Source organism: Durio zibethinus, chromosome 1 (genome assembly GCF_047325235.1).
Source record: "Durio zibethinus cultivar Kanyao isolate XHJ-2024 chromosome 1, ASM4732523v1, whole genome shotgun sequence".
Classification (NCBI taxonomy): Eukaryota; Viridiplantae; Streptophyta; class Magnoliopsida; order Malvales; family Malvaceae; genus Durio; species Durio zibethinus.
The window spans coordinates 1,198,391-1,224,976 of record NC_143162.1 but is presented as its reverse complement, the minus strand read 5'-3'; the positions used below and the strand labels follow the sequence as shown (position 1 = coordinate 1,224,976).

The following is a 26,586-nucleotide window of genomic DNA, read 5'->3' as shown; positions in this document are numbered from 1 at the left end:
AAGTCACTCTTTTGATAGTTATAGTTTGTGTCTTACCATCTGTATTTGTATTTTGAGCTACAGGTTGAAATGTTAAGACAGCTTACAAAACAGGAATTCATAGACTTTTTTGATGAATATATAAAAGTTGGTTCACCCCAAAAGAAGACGCTAAGTGTGCGAATCTACGGGAAGAAACATCTATCCGAATACAAATCAGAGAAGAGTGAACCACTTCAATTGCAGTCCGTTCGCATCCATGATATCCTGAGTTTTAGAAGATCGCAACCTCATTACGGTTCATTTAAAGGAAGCTTTGGCCATATGAAGCTGCAAGTAAATTAAGAAGAAGAGGGGAAGACACGGATTTGGAGCCACCCAACCCTCTTCTCATCAGTTAGTAACTCATTGAAGAGAAATAATATTGAATCTTTGACAAGCTTTATCTATTTGGAAGATTAATGTTTAAAACGCCACGTTAAATAGAGCTTTATCCAGTTTTTGGATGTATTCCCTCTCTTATTTCTCTTTGTTGTCCATTTATGTGTTTTTTTTCCCTTTTTTAAAATGATTCTTTTTCAATAATAAAATAGATGTAATTACGCTTGTAAAAATGATAGTATACAACTCCATTATAATTTCAATTTTTTAAATTTAATTTTACGTGATGTTTTCTCATCAATGAGCCAAATATATTGGATTCGTCTTCATTCAGTAAATTTACAAAATTAAAGTGTATTTGTTTGGCTTTTAAGACATTGAGTTTGTACAAAACCCAACATATAGATATGTTGAATGATGAGTAATTATTAATTTATATAATTCGAGCATTTCATTCTAAAAATTATGTAATAAATTTAGACGAAATCTATTATTACAAATTCATATGTTCAAATAAAATATTATTACAAGAATTAGTTTTTGAAAGTCACTTTTGGCACGATACAAAATCTAAGGGCCCAAGATATAATAATTGAAGAAAAAAAAAATGAGAACCCCATAACACGGAAAGATTAATATGTAAATATATTATTTTATTTGTAAATATATTAAATAATATAAAAATAATAAAAATTAAAATAATTTTATTTTGAGGATTGAATCAAGTAGAATTAAACCCATAAAATTTTATTCGAATTTAAAAAAGTTTTGCTTGAATTTCTATTAATTTTTTAAAATTTAAAATACTATGCATTAAGCTAACGAATATATTTTACCCATGGTTATTCAATTATATTTTTATTTTCATTTGAGTTACACAATTTTAATTTGTATAAATAAAATTATTAAAATTTAATAAATATATAAAAAATATCACTTAGACAGATTTTATCTAAATTATTTAACAAAAAAAATAATGTGGTATCGTGTTATAGCCAAATCATTTGGACATCAGCTAAACTTTTTTTCATTTCTTTTCTCTCTTTCTAATCTCTCTCTTCCTCTTTCCAATTTTTCAAGCTTCTACCATTTGGCACCACCAAAAAATCATATTACACCAGCTGATACAGATAGCTTGAGTCCCTGTGCGTGTAAGAACATGGGCAGATTTACTCCTGCTGTGGCTTCTTATCAAATTTTTAAGACGCAGCTTTTCCTGAGTTTGATCCCAACTCCCAAACCCCGACTGGGAAAATTAGAAGAAAAATCCAATTCTACTGCCAGCTTAATCTATCCCCTAGGAAGAGAAATGAGTTGTATTTGTCTGAAAATTTATTTCTGTTGAAGATTTTAATGCCTTTGGAATTGGAATTGGAATTGGAACAGGATCAGTATACTTTTCTCATTGATATTAACCGGCACACAGTTCTAGATCTGGCATCGGCATATGCATTTGTACGGCCGTTTGGGGACATTCAACTTTAACGCTACATTTCATTCCGTTTTTGAATGACGGTGGCGATCGAGCCTATTATGCATGCAGCTAGTAGTCTGGTACTAGTCCTACTAATACTATAGGAATGTTGTATGAAGATTGAAGGTTGTTACTGCGATGCGGTTTTGGTGGTGACATACGGCGGAGGCTTAAAAAATTAGACAGAGAAATTAGAGAGAAAAAAGAAATGAAAAAAATTTAAGTTTAATTTATGTGGCAGATAATGTGGCACTGAGGCCAGAGCCATATATTTTTTTTTAATACTTTGGATGAAATCTGTTAAGTGACATTTTTTATATATTTAACAAATTTTAATAATTTTATTGATACAAATTAAAATTGAGTGATACAATTGAGAATGAGGGTAGAGCTGAGTGACTATCGATCGGACTGCTGTTTATCACCTCTAACGAACCAATGCCTTATCACCTTAACGAATGGTCCCCTTTCTTTCTTTATAAAACTCTCCTCCGGGCCCCAACACAAACCAAGAACTCATCTCTCTTCCTCTCTAAAACCAAACATAAAGAAGCAGACAGGACTGCTATTTTCTCTGTCATAGAACTGAAAAGATGGCTGTCAGAAGAGAAGATCTGGAGATTATAAAGCCCAGAACGGACTAAAGAGAGAATCAGAAAATCGTCCTCAGGAATCCCTTCAAGTCCTCCTCATCAGCGATCCCGCACCGATAAGGCAAATTCAATCTTCCAATTCGTTCATTATTTCCTAAAAGTTATTTTTTTAATGTTTTTTTTTTTTTTTTGACGTTATAGTGTGCTGCTTCTATGAATGTGGGTGTTGGTTCCTTCTGTGACCCCATCGGCGTCGAAGGCCTTGCCCGTTTACTTGGTATTTCTTCTTTCTATTTTTTATCCATTTATTTTATCTTCTTAATGTATTTGTGAACTGCCCGGAATTTTTGTTTTCTGCACTTTCAATTTTGACAATGTGTGATTTCACTTACGTAATTCTATTGCTGATATTTTATTAAATAATATTATTGATTTGCACCCGGTATTTGATATTCTCTGATCAAAAAGTTTTGTTCAACAGACCCTTCACCCAAATCATAAAAATAAGCTTATTGATTTTATGATTATTATTATTCTTATCGTTTGCTGTCTATTGATTTTATTGTTGAAATAACTTCGGTTAGAAATTGGATAAGAATAGCATGCTCGCGGGATGCTTATGATTTTTACTTTGTTTCTTTCTGTTTACCTTGTTGGCGTTGCTTGCAGAGCACATTGCTGTTTTATGCTAATGAAAAGTATCCCTTGGAAGATAGTTACTCTAAGTACATTACGGAGGTACCGGTTCTCCTAAATGCAATATGTTCATCTAATAGTACTTGCATTTAGTTTTAATAGTTGTTTTCGAATTACATTACATAGGTACTAGTACTCTTAAATGCAATATGTTCATCTACTGATACATGCATTTAGTTTTAATTGTTGTTTTGAATTTATGCTGTTCCTTGTGTTTTAAATAGTAACTTGCTATATTAGCATGTGAAAATGCTCAAAAAAACATGTTTCAAAGGGATTAGGGCTCTTAGTATCTCTTATCATTCTTACTTGGTGGATATTCACGTGAGGAGATGGCAATAGGGTGGGTTGGGTGGGTTTTTGGCTTTTCCCGATCTCGACCTGACTCCCTAATAGTTCTAGCTGACGCCACTCCGATCCAACACACGTATATATAATTTGCATCCGACTAAACTCGACTTAAAATTAATTTAATAATTTTAATTTAATATAATTTTTATAAAATATTATCTTTAATGTAAATTATATTTCAATTATATATAAATATAATATTTTATTAAGTTGATCTCTTAAATTAATATATTAAATTATAAATTAATTAATACAATCATATACAAAATGTAAAATTAAATAAATAATAAAAAATATATTTATAAACATACACCCTGGGGCGGATCAGGTGAGGGCAGAGCACCTTAAACCCGATTTTGACCACCCTGATTTTTTTAATCTGAAAACTGCCCGCCTTGACCCGACTTTGATTAAAAAAAACCTGCTCTATTGTTTCAGGGTGAGTCAGAACCTATCAAATACATGTTGTTTTTCCATCCCTAGTAATATGCATCACACCTAATTAGTCGTGTCACTACAACAACTGTGCCTGTTCACTATATGCGATCAGCTTTATGGATCAGCTATTGGAGTATCATACCCAATATAAAACCATATCCTCAATAAGCACATGAATGGTTATTTTATTGATACAAACGTTTTAAACTATAAAATTTTAAATACAATGTTTGAAGCATATATAAAGGAGTGAGTATTTCAAATTCTTGGTATCTTTTTGGCCAGAATAATTTATTAATATTAGAATTAGAGAAATACACAAAGTAGATTAGCCATCTTAAAGCAATTGAAAGTCAAGTTCTAAATGATTCATTTAAGATGTATATCTTATTTAATAACTAATTATATATTAACTAAATTTGAATAATAATTTTAAAGGGATATGCTCAGAAAACAAGATGCTTATGGTGAAGTAAATCATTTGTATCACTTGTTTTCTGATAATATTCTTTTGATATGAAATTTACATGCAGTCTATCTTCCTGATTTACAACATGGAGGCAGCACAAATGCCTTCATAGCTTCTAAGCAGACCGACTATTATTTTGATGTTAACACCAATTGCTTTGAAGAGGCTCTGGACCGGTAGGTGCTATATGTGCAATTTCTCTTTAGCTGTTATTTTCATCAATGTTCTTGTAGTGTATGTGAGTTTGGGTGTTTTCCTGTCATTTGCTCTTCAGGTTTGCACAATTCTTCATGAAACCATTGACGTCATCTAATGCTACCACTAGGGAAATTAAAGCTGTTGACTCTGGTTAGCTATTTGGTTCTTGGTTTCCTTTAATACAGGGATTTCCTCTCTTTTAAAATATAATTAATCAATACAGCTCTCTCTCTCTCTCTCGATCTCGAGAACCAGAAAAACTTGCTGTCTGATGCTTGGAGAATGAACCAGGTATTGTTTACTTATTGTTGAATCACTTTTCGTCCTACTGAAAGATTGCAAAGTCTCAGCTCTGACTAATTAATATGCCATAACGTTTTGTTCCTTTTTTTGTTATTACCTTTTTTGGAAGAAGTGAAACCTGGAATCAGTCCCCCATCCACCAATTGCAACTTCATTGTTCTGTGATTTGACTTTCAACGATGCTTTTCATGGGTGTTCATGCTTATCACTTTTGTTTTAGTGATCAAAACCAAAGCCCAAAAGCTTTTGACTGTTCGCAAATCACTGTTGAAAATTCCATTTTCCAAGTGTGCTAGTCATGCTTAGATTTCTCATTCAGTACTAAGTTGGTGTTTCGCTGGCCTTCACAGAGAAACAAGTTTCTAACTTTAATGTGATTGGTTCTCAAAGTGGTGAACTCAGCCTACAACGGCAAGTTTTCTTTCATCCTTTCAAATTGATACATGAGGATGATCGAATTCATTAAGGACCATTCATCTTCAATTCTTCATTGTTTCCTTATGTCCTCTTGAGGGGTTAGATAGTATGCATGGAGGTTGTGGTTTCATTGCTAAAGGGTACTTTAGAGATGTTTTCCTTAGTAAGTGAAAGATATATGGGATTATTAAAGACAGTGAATCACAGGTCATATTTGAGCCATTGTTTGTCACTCTCAATACATTCTAGTCATTTGAAATGGTTGATTTATACCATTAAAATTGGTTAAGGATGCTGATGGGGTTGGTTGAGTTGGTAAAGTTTGAATATTTCGCTTGTAAGGCCTAGGTGCCTAGGGTCAAATCCCACTATTGGCAGATCCCCTCGGTGGACGATCTGTAAATCCAACGCAAGTCTTTTAAGAGGCCTATAGTCTACCCTGGCCTTGGAATGGGGAAGCCTCCCCTCACCCTAAAATTTTTTTTACCAAAAAATTAGTTAAGAATTGATAATTGTTAGAAAAATAAGCACACTTTTAGAAACTTTCCAATCTTTTTGTTTCTTGAAAATAAACAAAAATTCTTGGTTTTATTGCTTTTAGTTAAGTAGGAAAATTCTTTGCTGGATAATGGATATTGATAATGCTAAAAATAGATTCAAAACTTTTATGTGGTCTTAGTTTGCACTTACTACTTTTTTGTTTCATTTATTTCAGGTTGCTTATCATGTAATATCCTTCAACGGTAACGTTTCTAGATGTGTTCCTAACTGCATTTTCATTTGAACTTTTCCTTCTATGCAGCTTCAGAAACATCTAAGCTTGGAAAGTTATCCATTTCATAAATTCAGCAAAGGTTAAAACCTTTTCTTATTTGATCTGCCTTCCCCCCTTCCCTTGCTCCCATTTGTGTCTTCCATCTTCTCTTTAGTTGAATTCATTGACTAAGCATGCCATAGGCTATGCATTCTAATTCATAGTTAATTAACCTAGTGATATTGGGGACAAATTGTCAAAAAACTGAATGTCTGCAATACAAAAACATATATGAATCTGATGACGAATAATTTAGCACTTCTAAAATTTTGAATTTTTCCAAGACCTTTTTCTGAATATCTTTGCTTCTGAGATACTTGTTCTCCTTTTAGTCAAATGCTAAGATTTTCTTTCTCTTTTCTGGATTTCTTGGATGGATTTGATTTCAGTGCTTATTTACTATACTTCGTTTTCAAGTGCTCTCTTGTTTTTGATGTTCCTTCAATACGCAAGGATGGCACACAGGAATAGATTTTAGTTTTGAGATATTGATGATATCTCTGTTTCTCTCTTAGATAATCACTTTGGTGATTTTATCTTTTGTTCTTTTATTTTGTTGGATATGTCAGATTTTTTTTATCTCTACCACATTTTGCCAGTCTTCCTTTTCTTTTGTGTTTTGAACTTTTAAAAAAGAAATGACACTAGTGCCTACCGTTATTCTGAATATCTATAATTGTCAGTAACTCATTCATGTATAGGGAACTGGGATACGTTGAATGTTAGACCAAAAGCGAAAGGATTAGATACAAGGCAAGAGCTCCTTAAATTCTACGAAGACAAATATTCAGCCAACCTCATGCACCTGGTTGTTTAATCAAAAGGTTAGTAAATAAGTTTTCCAGTAACTTAAGGGCTATGGCTTTGGTAAGAAGAAAAGGAGTTGCTGCTATGATTGATTTGAATCGTCAGGAATTACAATTTCTTTGCTCCGTAATTTCAGAAAGCCTTGATAAAATTCAAAGTCTGGTGGAGGACAAGTTCCAGGAAATTGGAAACAGTGATAGAAGCTGTTTCCAGTTTCCTGGTCAGCCTTGCACATCAACATCTTCAGGTATATAATGCTGCTATTCTGCTTATTGGAGGACAATACAAAAATTTTTAACAAATAACAATGTAATTACAAAAATTAAGTACAAATGACGAAAAAAAAAGGATAATTATCTTACATGATAGTAGAGTTTTTAATTTTATAAGTAAGATTTGATGATTATCGTGGGTTTATTAAAACTATATTTGGAAATAATAAATAAGTCAATTATTAAATAAATATATATAAATCATTTAGCTTGTGAAGTTTAAAAATTCAACATCTAATTCAAAAAAAAAAATCTTTAATATAAAGATATAATTTTACAATTATAATATTTTCAAAATCATCGTTTATATATCAAATGTATTTCTTTGTTTTATGTAATCAAATTATTCATCAATCTATTTTTTATTAGTTTGAGTAACAAATTTTCTCTATTTTTATTGCTAAAAAAGTTGTTTGTATACTAACAATGAGACATTGGCTTAGTGACGAGGAAATTTTAAAACCCTAAACTTTCATATTCAAGTCTTATCATATATGGATTTAGTCAAACATTATATTATTGGTTTGTTATTTAGTTGGTTTTTATATTATTGGTTTGTTATTTAGTAGGTTTTGTCTATTTGATGTAATTCATTTAATATATTTTTTGTAATATTGGAATATGATTATATTTTTTTCTTGTATTAGTAATTCCATAAAAAGAAAATTCATATACTTGCAATGGCATTTGGAAAAGTCAAAACTAGTTTTCGTATTAAAAAATTAGAGAATAAATAATATTTATATTTTTCTTGTCTTAATTCCTCTTTACGTAATTTCTATTTTTCACTAACTTTATATTATTATACTTTAAATTTTGGAATGATAAAATAATATTCCATATATAGAAAATTTTGTTAGGAACTGTTTTATAATTCAAAAAGTAATTTTAAAAATGATGTGGAAGGGGAAAATAATCATAAAATTAAAATATTAAAAATTTATTTATTTATTTTTTATATTGACATTTTCTATTAAATATAATGTTAAATAATTCAATATTTTTCTTTTATCATGGTATTTTCTACTAAATAGAATGCAACATCTGACCTTTTTTTTTCCTTTATCATGTTATTTTCAAGATTATTTTTGAATTAAAAAAAAAAACCTCTTTTTACAAAATATTTTTTAATTGTTATATTTTTACCAAATTCACTCTAATTCTTTTTTCTTTCTCAGTACATACAAAAATTCATTGGATCTGAACTATTCAAAGAAATTAAAGGAAATCTCTGATCCATTCTGTAAATCTTATATATTCACCCTTATTTTGCTTGGAACCTGAGATCTCTGAATAGAATTCTTCATAATTTTATATTTACGGTGTCCCCTTGGAACCCAACTCCCACAATTTGATTAATAAGTAATCAAACAGTGCTATGACGATTTTCTAATCACAACAATCAAGGCTTAAAACATAAACCTATATAACATATGGGTCACATTTAGCATTAAAAAATTCAAACTACTAATATCGATTCAAACTTCAAAAGCATATTAAAATAATTACATTTTTCCTAAATTTAAAGAAATGACATGATTAATTCAATTTTTTATTTTTTTTCAAACCAAAAAAATAAAATAAAATCATAAATGATTTGAAAAGATCTGAATTTAAAATAATCTAAATCCAAAACATCCAAACTTAAAATAATACGATTCCAAAATTAGCCAATTCAAACCTGCCTATTATCACTTCTACCAGTAATGATTAGATTAGTAATTAGTTTGCCTCTACACTTGCTTGAATTTTTAGAAATAAATTTTCACTTAAGCGAAAGTCTCCACATCAATTGTGGCACCAACTTTTTGCTTTTGTCCACACATGTCAACCAATCCAATGATCAATCGCTTACATTTCCACTCTTCTCATTGGAATGTGCATGTAAAATTCCACATCTATTGTTGATTTGTTTCTCCATTCCGAGTACAACCCAAAAGCTAAATACCATTGAGCAACAAAACGCTCAATCCAATAACACCAGGCAGACAAAAAAAGGTAGAAAGCAGCAGAGCAGATCTTCCTTTGATTTTCTGATGGTGATCTTCCTTTGAATCCGGTGATAATCGGCCGCTTAATCTATAGCTAGCTTGGAAGCCCGCCTGAGGTAAGCCCATTTAGAGAAAAGTGCTTCTATATTTACCACCATGTCATGAACTACAATCTATAACTCTGTCCTTAGCTATATAAATTTATTAACTTCTTTTCTATTGAAAACTTTTCTCAATCTATATTTTACTAAATTACCTGATCAACAATGTTAATAATTCTGTTTTATTTTTTAATATAAAACATTTTGGCTTTTCAAACTAAAACAATTAAAAACATTTCCGTTGATTTGATCAAACAATTAATAGTTTTGTCAGTTTGATGTTGTCTTAATTTTATGCAGCTGTTTTAGTTACTGTAGCTTATAGTGTGGTTTTATCGACTGAATTCCTTTTCGTCGTGCTTCATATTTCGCAAAGGCAATTTCCCCGCAAAAGTTATGTACTTGACGTTGAGCTTCTCACATATACAATATCTCTTCTTCTATTCGTGTCTCTTTCTCTCTCGCACTCTAAATAATTTTACTTAAGAGAATTGTTCTTCAACTCAGATCATTTTGACGAATTAATGGCAGCTGAATTTGCTACATCCGTCGCTACTAGTGTCGTGGAAAACCAGGTGGAGCGATACGTGGTAAGCCCAGCATTAAGTAATCTTCGTTACGTATTTTGTTTTCAAAACATTGTCGAAGAATATAATAAGTAGAAACAATTATTGTCATCGGCACAAACTCGGCTGCAAAATGATGTTGAGGAGGCCAGAAGGCAAACTCCAGAAATTGAGCAGGACGTGAAGAAGTTGCTAGAAGAGGCGGATAAAGTTATGTATGAAGTAGAAAGCCTGGAAAATGAAATACAAGAAAAACAAGCCATGTCTCAGCTGGTGTCCAAATTGGAACTGTCGTTACAGGCTTGGTAAGAAAATAGCAAAGACGAAGCTTGGGATTGTTGAACTTGTAAAGAGTTCAAAATTTGAGCCCAATTGCATTGGCTATCGTGCAACTCCTCCCAACTTCCTCCCATCTAAGGATTTCGTGCCTTTAAAATCTTCGACATCTGTTTTGAATCGGATCTCGGAGGAGCTGAAGAATGATTCTGTGAATATGATTGGAGTGCTTGGGATGGGAGGGGTGGGTAAAACCACATTGGTCAAAGAAGTAGGAAAGAAAGCTCAAGAATTGAAGCTTTTCGATGAAGTTGTGATGACTACAGTGTCCCAAAATTCAGTGACCAATTACCAGCTTCCCTATATATTAATGCCACATAAGATGATGGACTTGTTGCCAAACCTGCTCAATAATATCACAAGTGATAAAGAGATAATCTTTAGATCACACTGCACTATGATTCCAAAACCAAAAACACACAATTGGTGTTGACAGATAGACCTCCTCAAGAGTTGGGTCTTTGTCTGGTAGGAAGCTTGTCAAGAACGATCATCCAAGCAATAATGGCATTTCCTGCTCTCTTTTCTCTTGGTTTTCATTAAAGGCAGAAAAAATTTATCAAATGGTTGACAAAGGAAAAAAAAAAACAAAAAAAAAAAAACCATGCCTAATAGCATGCAAAATGGTTCTTTACACATGAAGATGGCAAAGCCAAAAGGATGATGATTCTAATTTTTACCTTGGCTATATCAGTATCACAAGTACGCATGCTTATCAATTTACCGTTTGATTTTAATTTTGTGATTACTTGATACATCATATCTCACTCGAATTTTTAATTAATTATATTCATCTTTTTTCGATTTAGCAACATGATGACATTTGACACGAATTATTTTGCATGCAAAAGTTAAAATATCTTCCTTCATTTTACATGCATGCAAATTTTTGTATAAAGCAGGAGCTTATACCTGTAATTAATTCTATAATACTACTAAATTTATTGTAGACATGACTAGATTAATATTTGCTTTGGGAAATAATATAAGGCCACAAGTGTTTAATTATGTAATCAATGTTTACAATATCTTTATTTTTAAAATGAAAAGTAAATAGAATTAGATATATATGATTTTTGTGTAATTTTTTATTTTTATTGATGATTTTTAAAATTCAAATTTTAAAATATTCCAAATTCACCTAATATTCTATCAACGTTATTAAATTCTAATGAAATTTGTTATCTCAATATCTATAATGGTAAAAAAAAATTGGCTCGTTTGATTTTTTGAATTGAAATTGACACTATACAAATATTATCTTGGCATATTCTTTTAATTTTAATGATGATTAACAAACTAAATAAATTTGAAATATTTTAAAAATATTGCAGTTCTAAAATTTGAATTTTAAAAATCATGTATAAAAAAGAAATATTACACAAAAATTAAGGATAATTGATATATTTTACTTTTAAATAGGAGAAATGTAACATTTATAAGATTATTTGAGATACAATTAATATATATATGTGTATATATATATATATATATGCGTGTAAAATATTACCATGAGATATTTAGCATGCATCTTGCATAAGTATATAAATAATAATATTGTTGTCGAGTCAAGTACTTGGGTTTGTAGAGAATCTTTTCTTTATAAATTATAAGAAATTAAATAATTTCTTTTTTATTTAAAAAAAAAAAGAGAGAAATCTTTACAAATCTTTGCACATTAGTAGCTAATATATATTTCATAGAAGGTAATTAATCATCTAAATTATTAATTATTATTTTATGTCAATTTAATTTTTTGCATCCTAACATTAAATTCAGTAATTGACGCATGATTTATCATTTTTAAAAAATATGATTCAAATCTCTCCTTAATTTTCTAAATCAAAAAATTAAAAACAAATCTAATTTCATTTTATTTTTTGAATTAGTAAAGACATGCTTATATCTTTAATTAATGTTCGCATGTACAACTAATTCAATTGTGTAATCAATAATATTTGTTTGTATGCATGCATGCATGTACGTATGTTTATATATATTAATGGAAACAAAATCCTCTCTCAGTCTTAATTTGAAGAAATGAAGCAAAATGATCAACACAACAAGCTAACCGGAACCCAAACGGATGGCCAAGAAGAAGGTGAAAGCAATATTGAAGAATACCTCAACTCTTTTCCTGTTGGAGTTCGATTCTTCCCCTGCGATAAAGAGCTGATTGAACAATTCTTGAAGAAAAAGGTTATGAATCAACCCATTTTCCCTAAAATCATTCAGCAAGTTAATATCTACCAACATAATCCTCAACAACTCACTGGTAATTACGAGCACTTTGACTTCATTTAATTTCTTCTTTTTTCCCATTCATAATTTAATTTAAAATTTTTAATCGAGTTTATTTTAATATAAATATATAGCAATGTAATTAAATTTTACATGTGTGAGCTTAAGCCTTAAGGAAAGACTTACTGCTACTATCGTTTTTGTTAGGGATGTACAAGCCACTTACTGAAACGGAGTGGTATTTTTTCGCTCGTAGAGATTGAAAGTACCCCAAAGGATATAGGCTGAATCCTGCTACTCCTGAAGGATTTTGGAAGAAGAATTGTAAAAAAACTATCACTTTAGACTCTGAAAATGACCCTATTGGATACAGGGAGTTCTATGCTTTCTTTGAAAAGGAGAATCAACAAGTAAGAAGTACGGATTGGAGAATGCATGAATATAGTATTCACAACAAGATTTCACCACCAAACCAGGAAAGTGCTAACAGGAATGGCTTCCAGATAAACTACCTCGACCAGCTTTCCCTTTATAATTCTTATAAGATTTCCTTGAGAAAGATTATTGACGAAAATATTGAAGATTAACTACAGAATTCAGGGATTAATCTGTTGGATTTTTATTCTAATATAGTTATTTTTGTTGCAGCTTGATGAATGGGTTTTGTGTAGGATATACAAGAAGAAAGATAACAACATGGATGAGGAAGACAATGAAACTTTGACTCCAAAAGTGGCTCAGGGTCATGATTTGTTTGATGATTATTTGCAACTAACAGCTAATAACCCTTTTCCTTATAAAAAAATCAATGGTTGCTTTGATGATTTAGAGGAAGTTGATTTATGGTCTATATAGGACAGTTCAGCAAAGAGAAATAAATAATTGATTTATGGTGTATATACAAAAAAAAATCCTCTCCTATACCATTTAAAATGTATATAGATTTACAGAAAATATACATGTCAAATTAGTATTTACTTATTCGAATGGAAAATTTTTTAATTTCTTTATCATTAGCTAATAGAAATTATATCATCTCTCTTAGCATACAACAACAAAAAAAAAGCATATCATCTCTGCAATGTAACACTCACAGTCCTTCTTGAAGAAAGATAACTTGCCGCAGTGATTGGTAAACCACAAGCAGCATAAGATATGAAGGTATCACACACCACAAACATATCAAATATGTAATAGTGACAAGTACAAAAGCAGCAGCAGGAGCATCAGCAGCAGCAGAGCACATCGATAAAGATCCATAAACCAACAAACCAAAATATAAGAAGACATTATAACAGGAAAAATATTATAGATCTAACATACCCACCAAAGGTTCAATACCAAAACACAGTCATAAACGATAAACCAAATATCTAATCCAAATGAGTGTGTGATGTCATTTAAAGCCAAATGGCCTACAACCAGACACCTTAATTGCTTAACCAGATTCTAAGCTTTAAAACTTAGAAACCACCACGAAGGCGAAGGACAAGATGCAGAGTAGACTCCTTCTGGATGTTATAATCTGCAAGAGTCCTCCCATCCTCAAGCTGCTTCCCAGCAAAAATCAACCTCTGCTGGTCTGGTGGGATCCCTTCCTTGTCCTGAATCTTTGCCTTCACGTTATCAATGGTGTCCGAACTTTCAACCTCCAAAGTGATTGTCTTTCCAGTTAAGGTCTTCACAAAGATCTGCATGCCACCGCGCAGTCGCAACACCAAATGAAGAGTTGACTCCTTTTGGATATTATAGTCAGCCAATGTCCTCCCATCTTCAAGCTGCTTGCCAGCAAAGATGAGCCTTTGCTGGTCTGGGGGGATACCTTCCTTGTCTTGGATCTTTGCCTTCACATTGTCAATGGTGTCTGAACTTTCAACCTCCAAAGTTATAGTCTTTCCAGTCAGAGTCTTCACAAAAATCTGCATACCACCACGAAGGCGGAGAACCAAATGGAGAGTTGACTCCTTCTGGATATTATAATCGGCAAGAGTCCTTCCATCTTCAAGCTGTTTTCCTGCAAAAATCAATCTCTGCTGGTCTGGTGGGATACCCTCTTTGTGCTGAATTTTGGCTTTCACATTATCAATGGTATCTGAGCTCTCAACTTCCAAGGTAATTGTCTTACCAGTGAGAGTCTTAACAAATATTTGCATGCCACCTCGGAGACGAAGTACCAGGTGGAGAGTGGACTCCTTCTGAATGTTGTAGTCAGCTAGGGTGCGGCCATCTTCAAGCTGCTTTCCAGCAAAAATAAGCCTTTGCTGGTCTGGTGGAATCCCTTCCTTGTCTTGGATCTTTGCCTTCACATTGTCAATGGTGTCAGAACTCTCAAACTCAAGGGTAATTGTCTTGCCAGTAAGGGTTTTGACAAAGATTTGCATGCCACCTCGAAGACGAAGCACCAGGTGGAGGGTAGACTCCTTCTGGATGTTATAGTCTGCCAACGTACGACCATCTTCAAGCTGCTTTCCAGCAAAGATAAGCCTCTGCTGGTCTGGGGGGATTCCTTCCTTGTCTTGGATCTTAGCCTTGACATTATCAATAGTGTCAGAGCTTTCAACCTCCAAGGTAATCGTCTTTCCAGTGAGAGTCTTGACGAAAATTTGCATACCACCACGAAGACGAAGAACCAAGTGGAGGGTGGACTCCTTCTGGATGTTGTAGTCAGCTAGCGTGCGACCATCTTCAAGTTGCTTGCCAGCAAAGATAAGCCTTTGCTGATCTGGTGGGATCCCTTCCTTGTCCTGGATCTTAGCCTTCACATTGTCAATGGTGTCAGAACTCTCCACCTCAAGGGTGATGGTCTTGCCAGTGAGGGTTTTCACAAAGATTTGCATCTATTAAATCAAGGGACCAACAACCAAAGGATCAACAACGGACTAGGATCTCAAAAATTTTAAAAGATTAGCAGAAAAATCAAAGTGGTAACCCAAAAATCATTACTCATGGACCAATAATAGATTCGTAGATACATAAAACACGAAAAATAAAATCAGCATGATAACCAAAACAAGCCACATTCGAAATTAAAATTAAGAATTTCAAAGAACCCATAGCGACAACTAAAAGAATTATATTTTTACAACTGAATTTCGAAAAACAAAGATCTATTGAAAGCTTCCACCAATAATTAAGCTATCCTCCTTCCAGGCAACAGATTCAAGACAATACGATTAACAAACAAGATTCAATTAATTAAAAAATATAAAAGGTAATTCATAATAAATAAAGACGATCAAAATGTTGATTGCTACGGAAAGATCAATCAAAATTCAAAGTAATTGAAATTAAAAATTGAAATCGAAACAATCATGATTACCGTGAAAGAGAATTTGGAAAAAGCTTTGGAAGCGTTGAAACTAAAATTGTTCGCTGAACGAGAGACAAGGAGGCTAGGGTTTGGAGATCTATACCTTTTTTATAGATGGAATTTGCCAACTTAACAAGATAACCAATCAATTACTGCCACGTAAATTTCGACTCCGTGTGTACTGTTGCGCGTAGTAAGACCTTTTTTTTTTCTTTTTTCTAAATAAAATAGAAGAAATAAAATGGCAAAAGCTTAAAACTAGGCATTCATACGACTAAAATTAGGCAAGTTATTAAAAAAATTAATCTATTCCTAATCTTCAATTTTTATCTATTTTAAAATATTTCAATCATAAATTTTGTTGAACTCATTAATCTTAAAAAATACGACTAACATACATAACGTATGAGCAAATACTATAAATATTATTTTTTATTTTTAATTAACTTTTAAAAATTTTTATTTACATTTCATTATTAAAAATTTCATTACATATTTTATTATTTTTTAAAATTCTTAATGTACTCTTCTCAACTTGTATTTAGTTTTTATATAAAGGATGCCTATGAATGGGGATGTAAAAATGGATTATATATTTTTGAATTTAAACATTAAATTCATTAATATCATTTTAAAAAAATAATTATACGAAACAATTGAATTAAATTTTAAATGTTTATTTATTTAACTCAATTAGGAAAAATAATAAATACTTAACTAATCTTAAAATTGCAACCTCCAAAAATATTTTTAGTCATTTGACTTAATACTTATATAATGTTGATTGCCCGAATCTTAATTGATTGACACTATGAACTGTTAATCAATGGTTGAACTAAAAATTTTCAATATATTTGATAAACATATTTATGTATATATAAATTTTTAATTTATATCAAAGTAATTATTGATAACTTGATAGTATAACGTATATATAAACACATAAAGTTTCCTTTTATATATTATTATTGTTTCTATTTACTTTTTGCTTCAACAAGATGAGCCACCTCTTTATAAGCTCTGGAACTTGTATGAAATTGATTAGTAGATGATTGATTACATCTATAACATTAATGCTGCAAATACATGGAGATTACTGAGTATAAAATAAATTTAATAAGATAAACTTAGTCTTTTTTTTGAAAACATATACATTAATTCATAGAAAATTATTCTATACAGTGTAATTAATTATAAATTTTTTAAACTTGACAAGTAAAATTCCATGGTTGACTATTAAGATATTTTTTTAGGAAATTAATAAATTTTTATAATAAATAAATAAACAAATAATGATATTTTTACTTATAAAGTTTAAATATTACGTTGTTGTACAGAATAATAATCCTAAAATTCATTCCTAAAATTTTTAAGGGTTAAGTATTGATTTAACCCTTATACTATATATTTTATATTAATTTAATATTTTTAAAAAAATTTAATTAGATATTTAAATTTTTATTCTATATATTTTATATCAATTTAATAATTTTTAAAAATTCTAATTAAATATTCAAAATTTGATTCTATCATATATTTTAATATTTTAAATTAACATTATTAATTAAATTATTATGTGGTATGAATATTCAATAAAATCATACAAGCTAACAAAATATTACATCATTATAAATAGAAAAAATTTGAAAAATAAAAATTTCAAATACAAAATATGGTTTTATAATTCAAAATAAAAAAAAAAGAAAGAGGGAAAAGAATAGAGAGAGGGAGAAGGACGGAAAGAGGAGAGAGAAGAGAATGAGGGTGAAAGGGGAGGGGGGGGGGTTAGAGGGATGGGAGGATGCGTCGCCACAGTCGATTGGTCAATTCGGGGTGAAATGGGATTAATCTGCTCCAGACATGGCGAATCAGCACCGATCTGACTTATCAACCACGATATTGGAGATGCTAAAGCCTCCCCCTTCCCTCTTTCACCGTTTTCCCAATCCTTTTCTCTTTTTTTTTTCCTTCAAATTTTAACTTTTTTATTTAACAAAAATATTTATTTTTTTGAATTTTTTGGGAATTTTTTATATAAATTTTCATATTTTTTTATTTGTATGTTTTTTAAAAATTTAAAAATAATTTTTTTTTATTTTGACATGATAATAAATGATATGATCGAGGGAAAAGAATAGAGAGAGGGAGAAGGACGGAAAGAGGAGAGAGAAGAGAATGAGGGTGAAAGGGGAGGGGGGGGGGTTAGAGGAATGGGAGGATGCGTCGCCACAGTCGATTGGTCAATTCGGGGTGAAATGGGATTAATCTGCTCCAGACATGGCGAATCAGCACCGATCTGACTTATCAACCACGATATTGGAGATGCTAAAGCCTCCCCCTTCCCTCTTTCACCGTTTTCCCAATCCTTTTCTCTTTTTTTTTTCCTTCAAATTTTAACTTTTTTATTTAACAAAAATATTTATTTTTTTGAATTTTTTGGGAATTTTTTATATAAATTTTCATATTTTTTTATTTGTATGTTTTTTAAAAATTTAAAAATAATTTTTTTTTATTTTGACATGATAATAAATGATATGATCGAAATCTGAAAATATCTGAATTTAAAATGATTTAAATCTAAATCATTCGAATTTAAGATAATGTGATTCCAAATTTACCTGATTCAAACCCGCCAATTGCGACCTATACCAACACTCATTAGATTAGTAATTAGTTTGCCACTACACTCGCTTGAATTTTAGAAGTAAATTTTTCACTAAGCGACATTCGCTCTTTTGTCCACACATGTCAACCAAACCAATGAACAATTGCTTACATTTTCCACACTCTCGTCATTGGAGCGTGCACTCAAAATTCCTCCTCTATTGGTGATTTGTTTCTCAACTCCGAGTACAACCCAAAAGTTCGACCCCATTTTGATGGTGTGTTAAATTTCCTCACAGAGAAAAACACTCAGACAAAGAGAAAAAAAAGGTAGAGAGCAGCAGAGCAGTTCTTCCTTTGATTTTCTGATGGTGATCTTCTCTTAAATCCAGTGATCATCAGCCGCTTAATCTATAGCTAGCTTGGAAGCCCGCTTGAGGTAAAGCCTACTTAGAGGTAAGTGCTTCTATTTTTTCCACCTTGTCATGAACTACAATCTATGACTTCTGTCCTTAGCTTTATATATTTATTAACTTCTTTTCTTTTGAAAACTTTTTTCAATCTATATTTTACTAAATTACCTGATCAACAATGTTAATATTATTTCTGTTTTATTTCTTAATATAAAACACTTTGGTTTTTCAAACTAAAATAATTAAAAACATTTCCGTTGATTTGATCAAACAATTAATAGTTTTGTCAGCTTGATGTTGTCTTAATTTTATGCAGCTGTTTTAATTACTGTAGCTTATTGTGTGGTTTTGTCAACTGAATTCCTTTTCGTCGTGCTTCATAATTCGCAAAGGCAATTTCCCCCCCAAAAGTCAGGTACTTGATGTCGAGCTTCTCACATATACAATATCTCTTCTTCTATTCGTGTCTCTTTCTCTCTCGCACTCTCAATAATTTTACTTAATAGAATCGTTCTTCAACTCAGATTATTTTGAAGAATTAATGGCTGCGGAATTTGCTACATCCGTCGCTAGTGGTGTCGCGGAAAACCTGGTGGAGCGATACGTGGTGAGGCCAGCATTAAGTAATCTTCGTTACGTGTTTTGTTTTCAAAACATTGTCGAAGAATTTAATGAACAGAAACAATTATTGTCATCGGCACAAACTCGGCTGCAAAATGGTGTTAAGGAGGCCAGAAGGCAAACTCTAGAAATTGAGCAGGACGTGAAGAAGTGGCTAGAAGAGGCGGATAAAGTTATGGAAGAAGTAGAAAGCCTGGAAAAAGAAATACAAGAAAACAAGCCATGTCTCACTTGGTGTCCAAATTGGAACTGTCGTTACAGGCTTGGTAAGAAAATAGCAAAGAAGACGCCTGGGATTGCTAAACTTGTAGAGAGTTCAAAATTTGATCCCAATCGCATTGGCCATCGTGCTACTCTGCCCAACTTCCTCCCATCTAAGGATTTTGTGCCTTCAGAATCTTCGACATCTGTTTTGAATCAGATCTGGGAGGCGCTGAAGATTGATTCTGTGAATATGATTGGAGTGCTTGGAATGGGAGGGGTGGGTAAAACCACATTGGTCAAAGAAGTCGGAAAGAAAGCTGAAGAATTGAAGCTTTTCAATGAAGTTGTGATGACTACAGTGTCCCAAAATGTAAACATTGATAAAATTCAAGATGAAATTGCAGATCTCTTGGGTTTAGAGTTTGATAAGAAAAGCGAACAAGGAAAAGCACGACAGTTATGGCTGAGAATGAAAAATGTGGAGAGAATTCTCGTAATTCTTGATGATGTTTGGACTAGCATCAACTTGAATGATATTGGAATTCCCATCGGTGAAGATCACATAGGTTGTAAAATTCTTTTGACAACGCGTCTTCGACAAGTATGCTCTTACATGAGTTGCCATCCGGTGATTGACCTGGAAGTTTTAGAAGAGGATGAAGCATGGGATTTGTTCCAAAAAAATGCAGATCTAAAAAATGACTTTGAAGGTATCCGCTTGCGTGATGTAGCAATGGAAGTTGCCAGGGAATGCAGGGGTTTGCCCCTTGCAATTGTAACCATAGCAAGGGCCCTAAAACATAAAACTCTTGATGCATGGATAGTAGCCAATAAACAGCTCAAAGAAAGCCAACATTCTGGTAATAGCTATGAATACATCTATACACGTCTCAAGATTAGTTATGACTGTTTGACGGGAGAAAGGATCCAATCATGTTTCTTATTGTGTTCGCTTTTTCCCGAAGATTATGATATCAGTATTGAAGATTTGACCAGATTTGGCGTTGGGCAAGGACTGTTCCATGATGCTAGCTCAATTGATGATGCAAGGACGGAGATGCGTGCCAAGCTAGAAGACCTTCAAAACTCAGGTTTGTTGTTGGATAGTCGTAAAGATAAATGTGTGAAAATGCATGACGTGGTTCGTGATTTTGCTCACTGGATAACATCTAAAGGAGAGAAAGTATTCAAGGTAAATGCAGGCCTTGGATGGAAGGAATGGCCTAGGAGTGAAAGTTTTGAATGTTTCACAGCAATCTCCTTGATGAACAACAAAATAGAGAGGCTTCCTGATGGACTAGAATGCCCAAAGCTTGAAACCCTGTTAGTGGGTGGAGATGGTTCAACCAAAGTTTCAGGTGCATTTTTCGAAGGAATGAAAGCCCTCAAAGTCTTAACCCTTGAAAATGTTCTGTTGTCACTTGAAGGACTTCAAGGCTTGACAAATCTTCGAAATCTGCGCTTGGAAAAGTGCAAACTCGAGAATATTTCTTCATTGGGGAAATTGAAGAAACTTGAGATTCTAGACCTTCGCAGTTCTCATATCTACGAGTTACCGATTGAGCTAAGGGAATTGAGTGGCCTAAGATTGCTGGATCTATCAACATGCGGAATGCTTCAGAGGATTCCCATCAACTTGCTCACAAGGTACATATGTATCGTTCAAATGTTTGTTTTCCATTTCTTCAGAGGAAAAATATGGGTATACCTTTCTGATGAAATCAACATAAGCATTCCTTGATCAGTTTCATGCTTTCATTTGTAATTTAATGTAGGTCCTCTATTGATCTGGTTGCTATGATGTTTTTGTGTTTTTCTAGACTGGAGTCCCTGGAAGAGCTATACATTGATTATCCTAGCTTTGAACAATGGACAACCAAAGAAAAAAGTGGAGAGGGAAGCAATGCAAGCCTTTCAGAGCTAAATCTGTTGAGCCATTTAAAGGCACTTACCTTGTGCGTTCGTTCTAAATGCCTTTTAAAACATTTCGTGTTCCCAAAGTTGGAGAGGTACGCGATAATGGTAAATAAATGGCAACATGATAACTATCCCACCTCTAAAACCTTGAAAATAAAGGAATCCTCACTGGATGCATTTAAAAGTTTGCTTCTCAATGTGGAAGATCTTTCCTTGGATAGCATAACAGGTTATAAAAATCTTGTTCCAGTCTTGGATCGACAAGGCCTCCAGAAATTAACTTTTCTTGAACTTCAAGATTGCAAGGATATTGAATGTCTGATCGATACTACTCAGCACCAATCGCCAACCACTGCATTCTCTAATTTGGAGAAATTGACCATGACTAAAATGGTTTCTTTGAAGCAGTTATGCAATGGTCTGCCTCCGAAAGAGTTCCTGCAGAACTTAAAAGAGTTGTCAATAAGAAATTGTATGGACATGATCTCTGCAGATCCATGGGTACAAAATCTAAGAAAGGTAACAATTAAAGATTGTCGTCAGATGCTAGTAGTATTTGAAATGGGTAAGCTTCTTCATTTCACACAAGAACATGATCAGCCACAATTGTTCTCAATGTTAACGTACTTGGAATTAGAGTTCTTACCCGAGTTACGGTGCATATGGAAAGGACAGACTCACCATGTAAGTCTCCAAAGTCTAAAGGTTGTAAGAGTACAACATTGTGACAAATTGACATCTTTATTCTCGCCTTTCCTTGCTCAAAGTTTGATTCAGCTTGAAGAACTTGAGATACTCCATTGCCCTGAATTGAAGCGAATCATCGCTGACTTCGAAGAAGATGATGAAGAAATATCACCAAACTCCTTTTTGCATCCTTTGTGCTTGCCAAAATTGACAACTATTCGGATAATTGATTGTTCTAGATTGGAACATGTCTTCCCGATGTCAATGGCTGAAGGTCTTCCACAGTTGAAAAGCCTTTACATAATTGATTCCTCTCAATTAGAACAAATTTTCAGCACCGCAAAAGAGAAGGATGAAAAGGATATTGTGCTCTCACAGTTGCAATCATTAGTGCTTCAAAATTTAATGAATTTGAAGAGTTTCTGTCTGGAAAATTGTTTTGTCAAATTGCCATCTTTGGTAGAGTTGAAAATGTATAGATGTCCTGAACTGACTCATTTTACTGCTCAAATGCCAGCTAGGACTTTGGCTCAACTAAAGGTACTTCCCTCTCTCTTCAGCGATGATTTTATGCATCTTAATTATTAGGAAGAGATCTAGAGTTATAGTTTAGTACTTTCTTCTTGGACAAAAAAAATAGTATTATGTATTTATATTCAACATTCACAATATAATCAAATAAGAGCATGTTTTGACAGGAGCTACGCCTCTTTGAGGTTGGGAATAATAGCCAATTGTACGCCAGAGTTGGACCCCAATTGAGACAAAGGTCATCATCAGATTCAGAATATTTGACAATTGGGAATTGTCAAGAGATATTTCAGCTTCAAGGTGGTGACCTCCTTCTCAGTCTAGAGACACTACACTTGGAGGACTTATCTGAGTTACAGGTTATATGGAAATGTCCAACTCAAGTAGAAACTCTTCAAAATCTCACACAATTGATGTTGATTGACTGCAAGAGCTTGAGATACATCTTCCCACCGATGCTTGCCCAACATTTGTCGCATTTGAGCTACCTATGTGTAAAGGGGAGTGAGGCATTAGAGCAGATAATTGATCAGGACCAAAGTTCAACATCGTCATCTAATGCTCAACTTCAAACAACAATAAGCTTCCCTAGTTTAAGAAAAATATGGATCATAGGTTGCAACAAATTGAAATGTCTGTTCCCAATCAGTGTCGCTCATTGTCTTCTTAATCTTGAAGAGTTCAAAGTAGAAGGAGCTTCCAAATTAGAGCAAATATTTGGACATGAAGATGAAACAGACCTCAAAGATGGGAAAGAGATGGTACTTCCTCAATTGAAACGATTATTCCTTAAAAGGCTACCTAGCCTCATAAGGTTCATCCCGGAGTGTTATCATTTTGTGTTCCCAACATTGGAATATTTGGAAGTAAAAGAATGTTCCAAGATAACTACAAGTTTTCTTGTTCATTCAGATTCAGCATGTTCTATGCATGCCCAAAAGGTATCCAATGAGCTCTCTTTTTTTTTTTGTTTTTCTTTATTGCTGATAATAATATATAGCCAAAGCATAGTCACACACATCAGAAGTTTTATCATTTTTATAATAGATATAGAATTATTAGACAGGTTTCAAAACAAAATTCAGCAGTATTAGCCTTATTAAAGTTTTATAAGATTGGGTTATTTCTGTGTTCGCAGGAGTTTTGCCTCTTTAATATGAGACATAAGAACAAGCAGTGTGACTCCATTGTCCCTCAATTGAGACAAAAGTCACCAAATTTGGAAATTTTGGCTGCTAAAAATCATGAGAGGGTGTTTCAGACTGAAGGTGGTTATACTCTTTCAAGTTTAAGGGTATTGCGATTGGAGACTCTACCTGAATTATGCATTATATGGAAGGATCCTGTCCAAAATGTAACCCTTCAGAATCTTATTACATTGAAGGTGATTCATTGCAAAAGCCTGAGACATGTTTTTTCACCAATGATTGCTCAGAGTTTGTTGCACTTGAAATATCTAAAGATATGGGGATGCGAAGCATTGGAGCAAATCGTTGCCGCGGATCAAATTTCACCGTCACAAGTTCTTCTCCAAGTATGTTTCCCCAATTTGACCAGGTTGCAAATTGGAAAGTGCAAAAACTTGAAACGTCTGTTCCCTGCTAGCTCTGTTGGTTATGTTTCAAAACTCAGATATCTCATAATTGAAGAGGCCTTGGAATTGGAGCATTTGTTTGAACATGAAGATAAAGCGAGCACCAAATATGGGAAAAGCTTGTTCGTCCCTCAATTAGAAGTTTTATTCCTTGGGAAATTGCCAAGCCTCTTGAGCTCCATCCCCGAGGGTTATCATTTTATATTCCAATCTTTGCGGTCTTTGACGGTAAAAGAATGTCCCAAGATAACTACAGCTTTTGCAGTTGATACAAATCTTTTTGTTCACGCCAAAACAAAGGTATCACTCAACACTCCTGTCCCTATGTTCAACAAAATTTCATTATTTTCACATCTTTAGGCAATTTTCTTTAAGAGATTAGTAGCATATCTCATATATAGTGACATTTTAATTAATTGGTTGGAAAGACATCCCAAGTTGTTGAGAAAGAGACGGTCAAAACTACTACCGCAATTCAACGAATAGAGGATGGAGCAGACAGGTCTACCAGCAAAGACATATATTGGTATCGTTGGTATCAACCAAATGAGCTACCTCCATACATGGAAGAACCAGGAGAAAGTTTCTGACAACAAAGTGAAAAATCTTGCCTTCGTATCATACGGTAGATCTTATTTATTTCTTCTTTCATTTGTTGATCAGATGTTTAGATTGTTAATTTGGATTATTTTGGAGGGTTTAAGTTGAAGGTAACTACTTCTTTTGGCACTTTTACAGTTGCTAGTGCTTGGGAAGAGATTAGGCACTCAGTCATTGCTTGGATGGAAATTTTGGGCAGATTACCTTCTCTTCCGAGAACTGGCTCCTGGAACCATTCTTCAATCTCTGCTACAAAATTGTTTATTATATAGTTTTGGTCCAGTATGCAGAGAGATCATAAATCTCCTCATGTCCTTTTTCTCATCAGGTGTAGTCTTTTATTTTGCATTTGTCTCAGAAAAACAGATCAGTTGGTAATCGAATGCTGAATTAATAGGCTACTGCTAACTCAAGGAGAATAATATGGCCGCCATTGTCCTCAGCTCAGGCTTGCCTGATCAGCTCGTCTCTATTAATAATTTTATACGTATGGAGGGAAAGGAATAATGTTCTGCACTTTGTAATTATGTTCTTTTGTTCCTTAACTTTGGTTTTGCTGCTCCTTCCTAGTGGCTTGCATGTTTTGTAGCAAGACTCCTGATTTCTTTGGATGAATAACGTTATGTCATGTGTAATGCATAGGCTTATTGATAAAATAAGATATTAATTATTTTATATCATATTTAATTTATATCTAAATAGAAAAATAGAGATTGTAAGAAAGATTAATATTCTCTTGGTATAGTATTATTCAATTCTCTTCAAGTAAGATGATTATTTTTAATCTATGAGATTAAATTTATATGTTTAATTATACCTTTAAAAATTATATTAATAATTTAAATTGTATAAATTTTTAAAAAAATAATTTTGATAAATAAATAAATTAATTTATCATAATTTTTACATATATTAAATACAAAATAAAATGATATTATTTAATTTAATCATATTTATAATATTATTTTATTTTTTTTATTATAATTTTATGTGTCAAACATAATTTTAGATTTTATATAAAAAAAAGGTCCAAGACAGCTAGTAATTCATTTTTATTTTTCTATTTTGCTCGCATGGCAGGTTACGAGGCCGTATATACGGTGACCTTTACTATTTGAATGAAATAATTGTGCTTTTTTGTTAGGGTATTTTTGTTTTACCCCACTGGTTATAGTCTTGAAACAAAAACAAAACTATTTCGAAAAAAAAAAAAAAACAAAAATTGGTTTTGTAGTGATGACTCAGACTAGGTTTACATTTTTATTTTTTTGTGCTTCATCAATACATGCATGGGACCCTGCTAAACCATCCAGATCTTCTTGAATGAGCCTAAATAAACTATCCGGCCGAACAAGAAGCTTGGAGATTTGAAAGTTGCCAATGAATGCCCAACGAGCGAAGAAATATGCGCAAAGATTAGCTTCTCTGTAGGTGTGGGCTATAGAACTTTGCCAATCTGTTTGTAAATTTAATTCTATTTGCACATTTATTGGAATCATATGCATTTAATAAAAAGTAATTAAATGATAGTCTTTCCAATGATGAAAATTTTTGTTGAGTGATTTTTTAAAAAAATTTTAGATGGGAAAACCTTTTTAACTTCTACCATAACAATGAAATTTTTCAAAAAGAGATTTGAATGTCAATGATTATACTTATTTTCAAGTTAAAAACAAAA

The 26,586-nt window shown here is 32.6% G+C and overlaps 4 protein-coding genes and 1 long non-coding RNA gene across 11 annotated transcripts in view; 4 read left to right on the top strand and 1 right to left on the bottom strand.

Moving 5' to 3' along the window:
- Positions 1 to 588, top strand: part of LOC149520245 (insulin-degrading enzyme-like 1, peroxisomal) — a 37,002-nt gene extending 36,414 nt beyond the window's left edge. For 2 of the 3 annotated variants that reach the window (XM_089755962.1, XM_089755990.1), the window contains one exon: positions 64 to 504. In XM_089755962.1, the coding sequence (XP_089612088.1) occupies positions 64 to 324 (261 nt within the window). In that variant the 3' untranslated portion in view covers positions 325 to 504. Of the gene's footprint in view, positions 1 to 63 lie in introns of all 3 variants that reach the window. The other variant, XM_089755927.1, reaches the window with a different exon arrangement.
- A 4,213-nt stretch (positions 589 to 4,801) lies between these two features.
- Positions 4,802 to 6,937, top strand: LOC149520244 (uncharacterized). The gene is made up of 3 exons (XR_016334366.1): positions 4,802 to 4,870; positions 6,102 to 6,153; positions 6,815 to 6,937. It is a non-coding gene; the product is annotated as an uncharacterized LOC149520244 (long non-coding RNA).
- A 5,289-nt stretch (positions 6,938 to 12,226) lies between these two features.
- LOC149520243 (NAC transcription factor 32-like) lies at positions 12,227 to 13,282 on the top strand. The gene is made up of 3 exons (XM_089766318.1): positions 12,227 to 12,461; positions 12,734 to 12,837; positions 13,076 to 13,282. The coding sequence occupies exons 1-3, from the start codon at positions 12,227 to 12,229 to the stop codon at positions 13,280 to 13,282; spliced, it is 546 nt and encodes a 181-aa protein (XP_089622444.1).
- Positions 13,283 to 13,704: 422 nt separating this feature from the next.
- Positions 13,705 to 15,812, bottom strand: LOC149520242 (polyubiquitin-like). Its single transcript, XM_089755431.1, has 2 exons — positions 15,747 to 15,812; positions 13,705 to 15,264 (listed from the first exon to the last, which is right to left on the bottom strand). Exon 2 carries the CDS (start codon positions 15,262 to 15,264, stop codon positions 13,891 to 13,893), a length of 1,374 nt encoding a protein of 457 aa, XP_089611557.1. The 5' UTR covers positions 15,747 to 15,812; the 3' UTR covers positions 13,705 to 13,890.
- A 2,610-nt stretch (positions 15,813 to 18,422) lies between these two features.
- LOC149520241 (putative disease resistance protein At4g27220) lies at positions 18,423 to 25,588 on the top strand. 5 transcript variants are annotated; one of them, XM_089755512.1, is made up of 8 exons: positions 18,423 to 18,780; positions 19,071 to 19,169; positions 19,279 to 21,226; positions 21,400 to 22,723; positions 22,882 to 23,655; positions 23,853 to 24,608; positions 24,737 to 24,933; positions 25,047 to 25,588. In XM_089755512.1, the coding sequence occupies exons 3-7, from the start codon at positions 19,296 to 19,298 to the stop codon at positions 24,896 to 24,898; spliced, it is 4,947 nt and encodes a 1,648-aa protein (XP_089611638.1). In that variant the 5' UTR covers positions 18,423 to 18,780; positions 19,071 to 19,169; positions 19,279 to 19,295; the 3' UTR covers positions 24,899 to 24,933; positions 25,047 to 25,588. The 5 variants fall into 5 exon arrangements, with proteins under 5 accessions (XP_089611638.1, XP_089611604.1, XP_089611684.1 ...); XM_089755478.1 differs by having other exon boundaries at positions 18,535 to 18,797; XM_089755540.1 differs by having other exon boundaries at positions 18,670 to 18,797; positions 19,147 to 19,169.
- The last annotated feature ends 998 nt before the right edge of the window (positions 25,589 to 26,586 follow it).

Bases quoted from the DNA above. Each gene is read 5' to 3' on its own strand.
- LOC149520243 (XM_089766318.1), top strand. From the start codon at position 12,227: ATGAAGCAAAATGATCAACACAACAAGCTAACCGGAACCCAAACGGAT. The intron at 12,462-12,733 runs GTAATTACGAGC...CTACTCCTGAAG, and splicing joins TAATCCTCAACAACTCACTG to GATTTTGGAAGAAGAATTGT. The intron at 12,838-13,075 runs GTAAGAAGTACG...TTTTTGTTGCAG, and splicing joins TTGAAAAGGAGAATCAACAA to CTTGATGAATGGGTTTTGTG.
- LOC149520242 (XM_089755431.1), bottom strand. From the start codon at position 15,264: ATGCAAATCTTTGTGAAAACCCTCACTGGCAAGACCATCACCCTTGAG.
- LOC149520241 (XM_089755512.1), top strand. From the start codon at position 19,296: ATGGCTGCGGAATTTGCTACATCCGTCGCTAGTGGTGTCGCGGAAAAC. The intron at 21,227-21,399 runs GTACATATGTAT...GTGTTTTTCTAG, and splicing joins CCCATCAACTTGCTCACAAG to ACTGGAGTCCCTGGAAGAGC. The intron at 22,724-22,881 runs GTACTTCCCTCT...ATGTTTTGACAG, and splicing joins GGACTTTGGCTCAACTAAAG to GAGCTACGCCTCTTTGAGGT.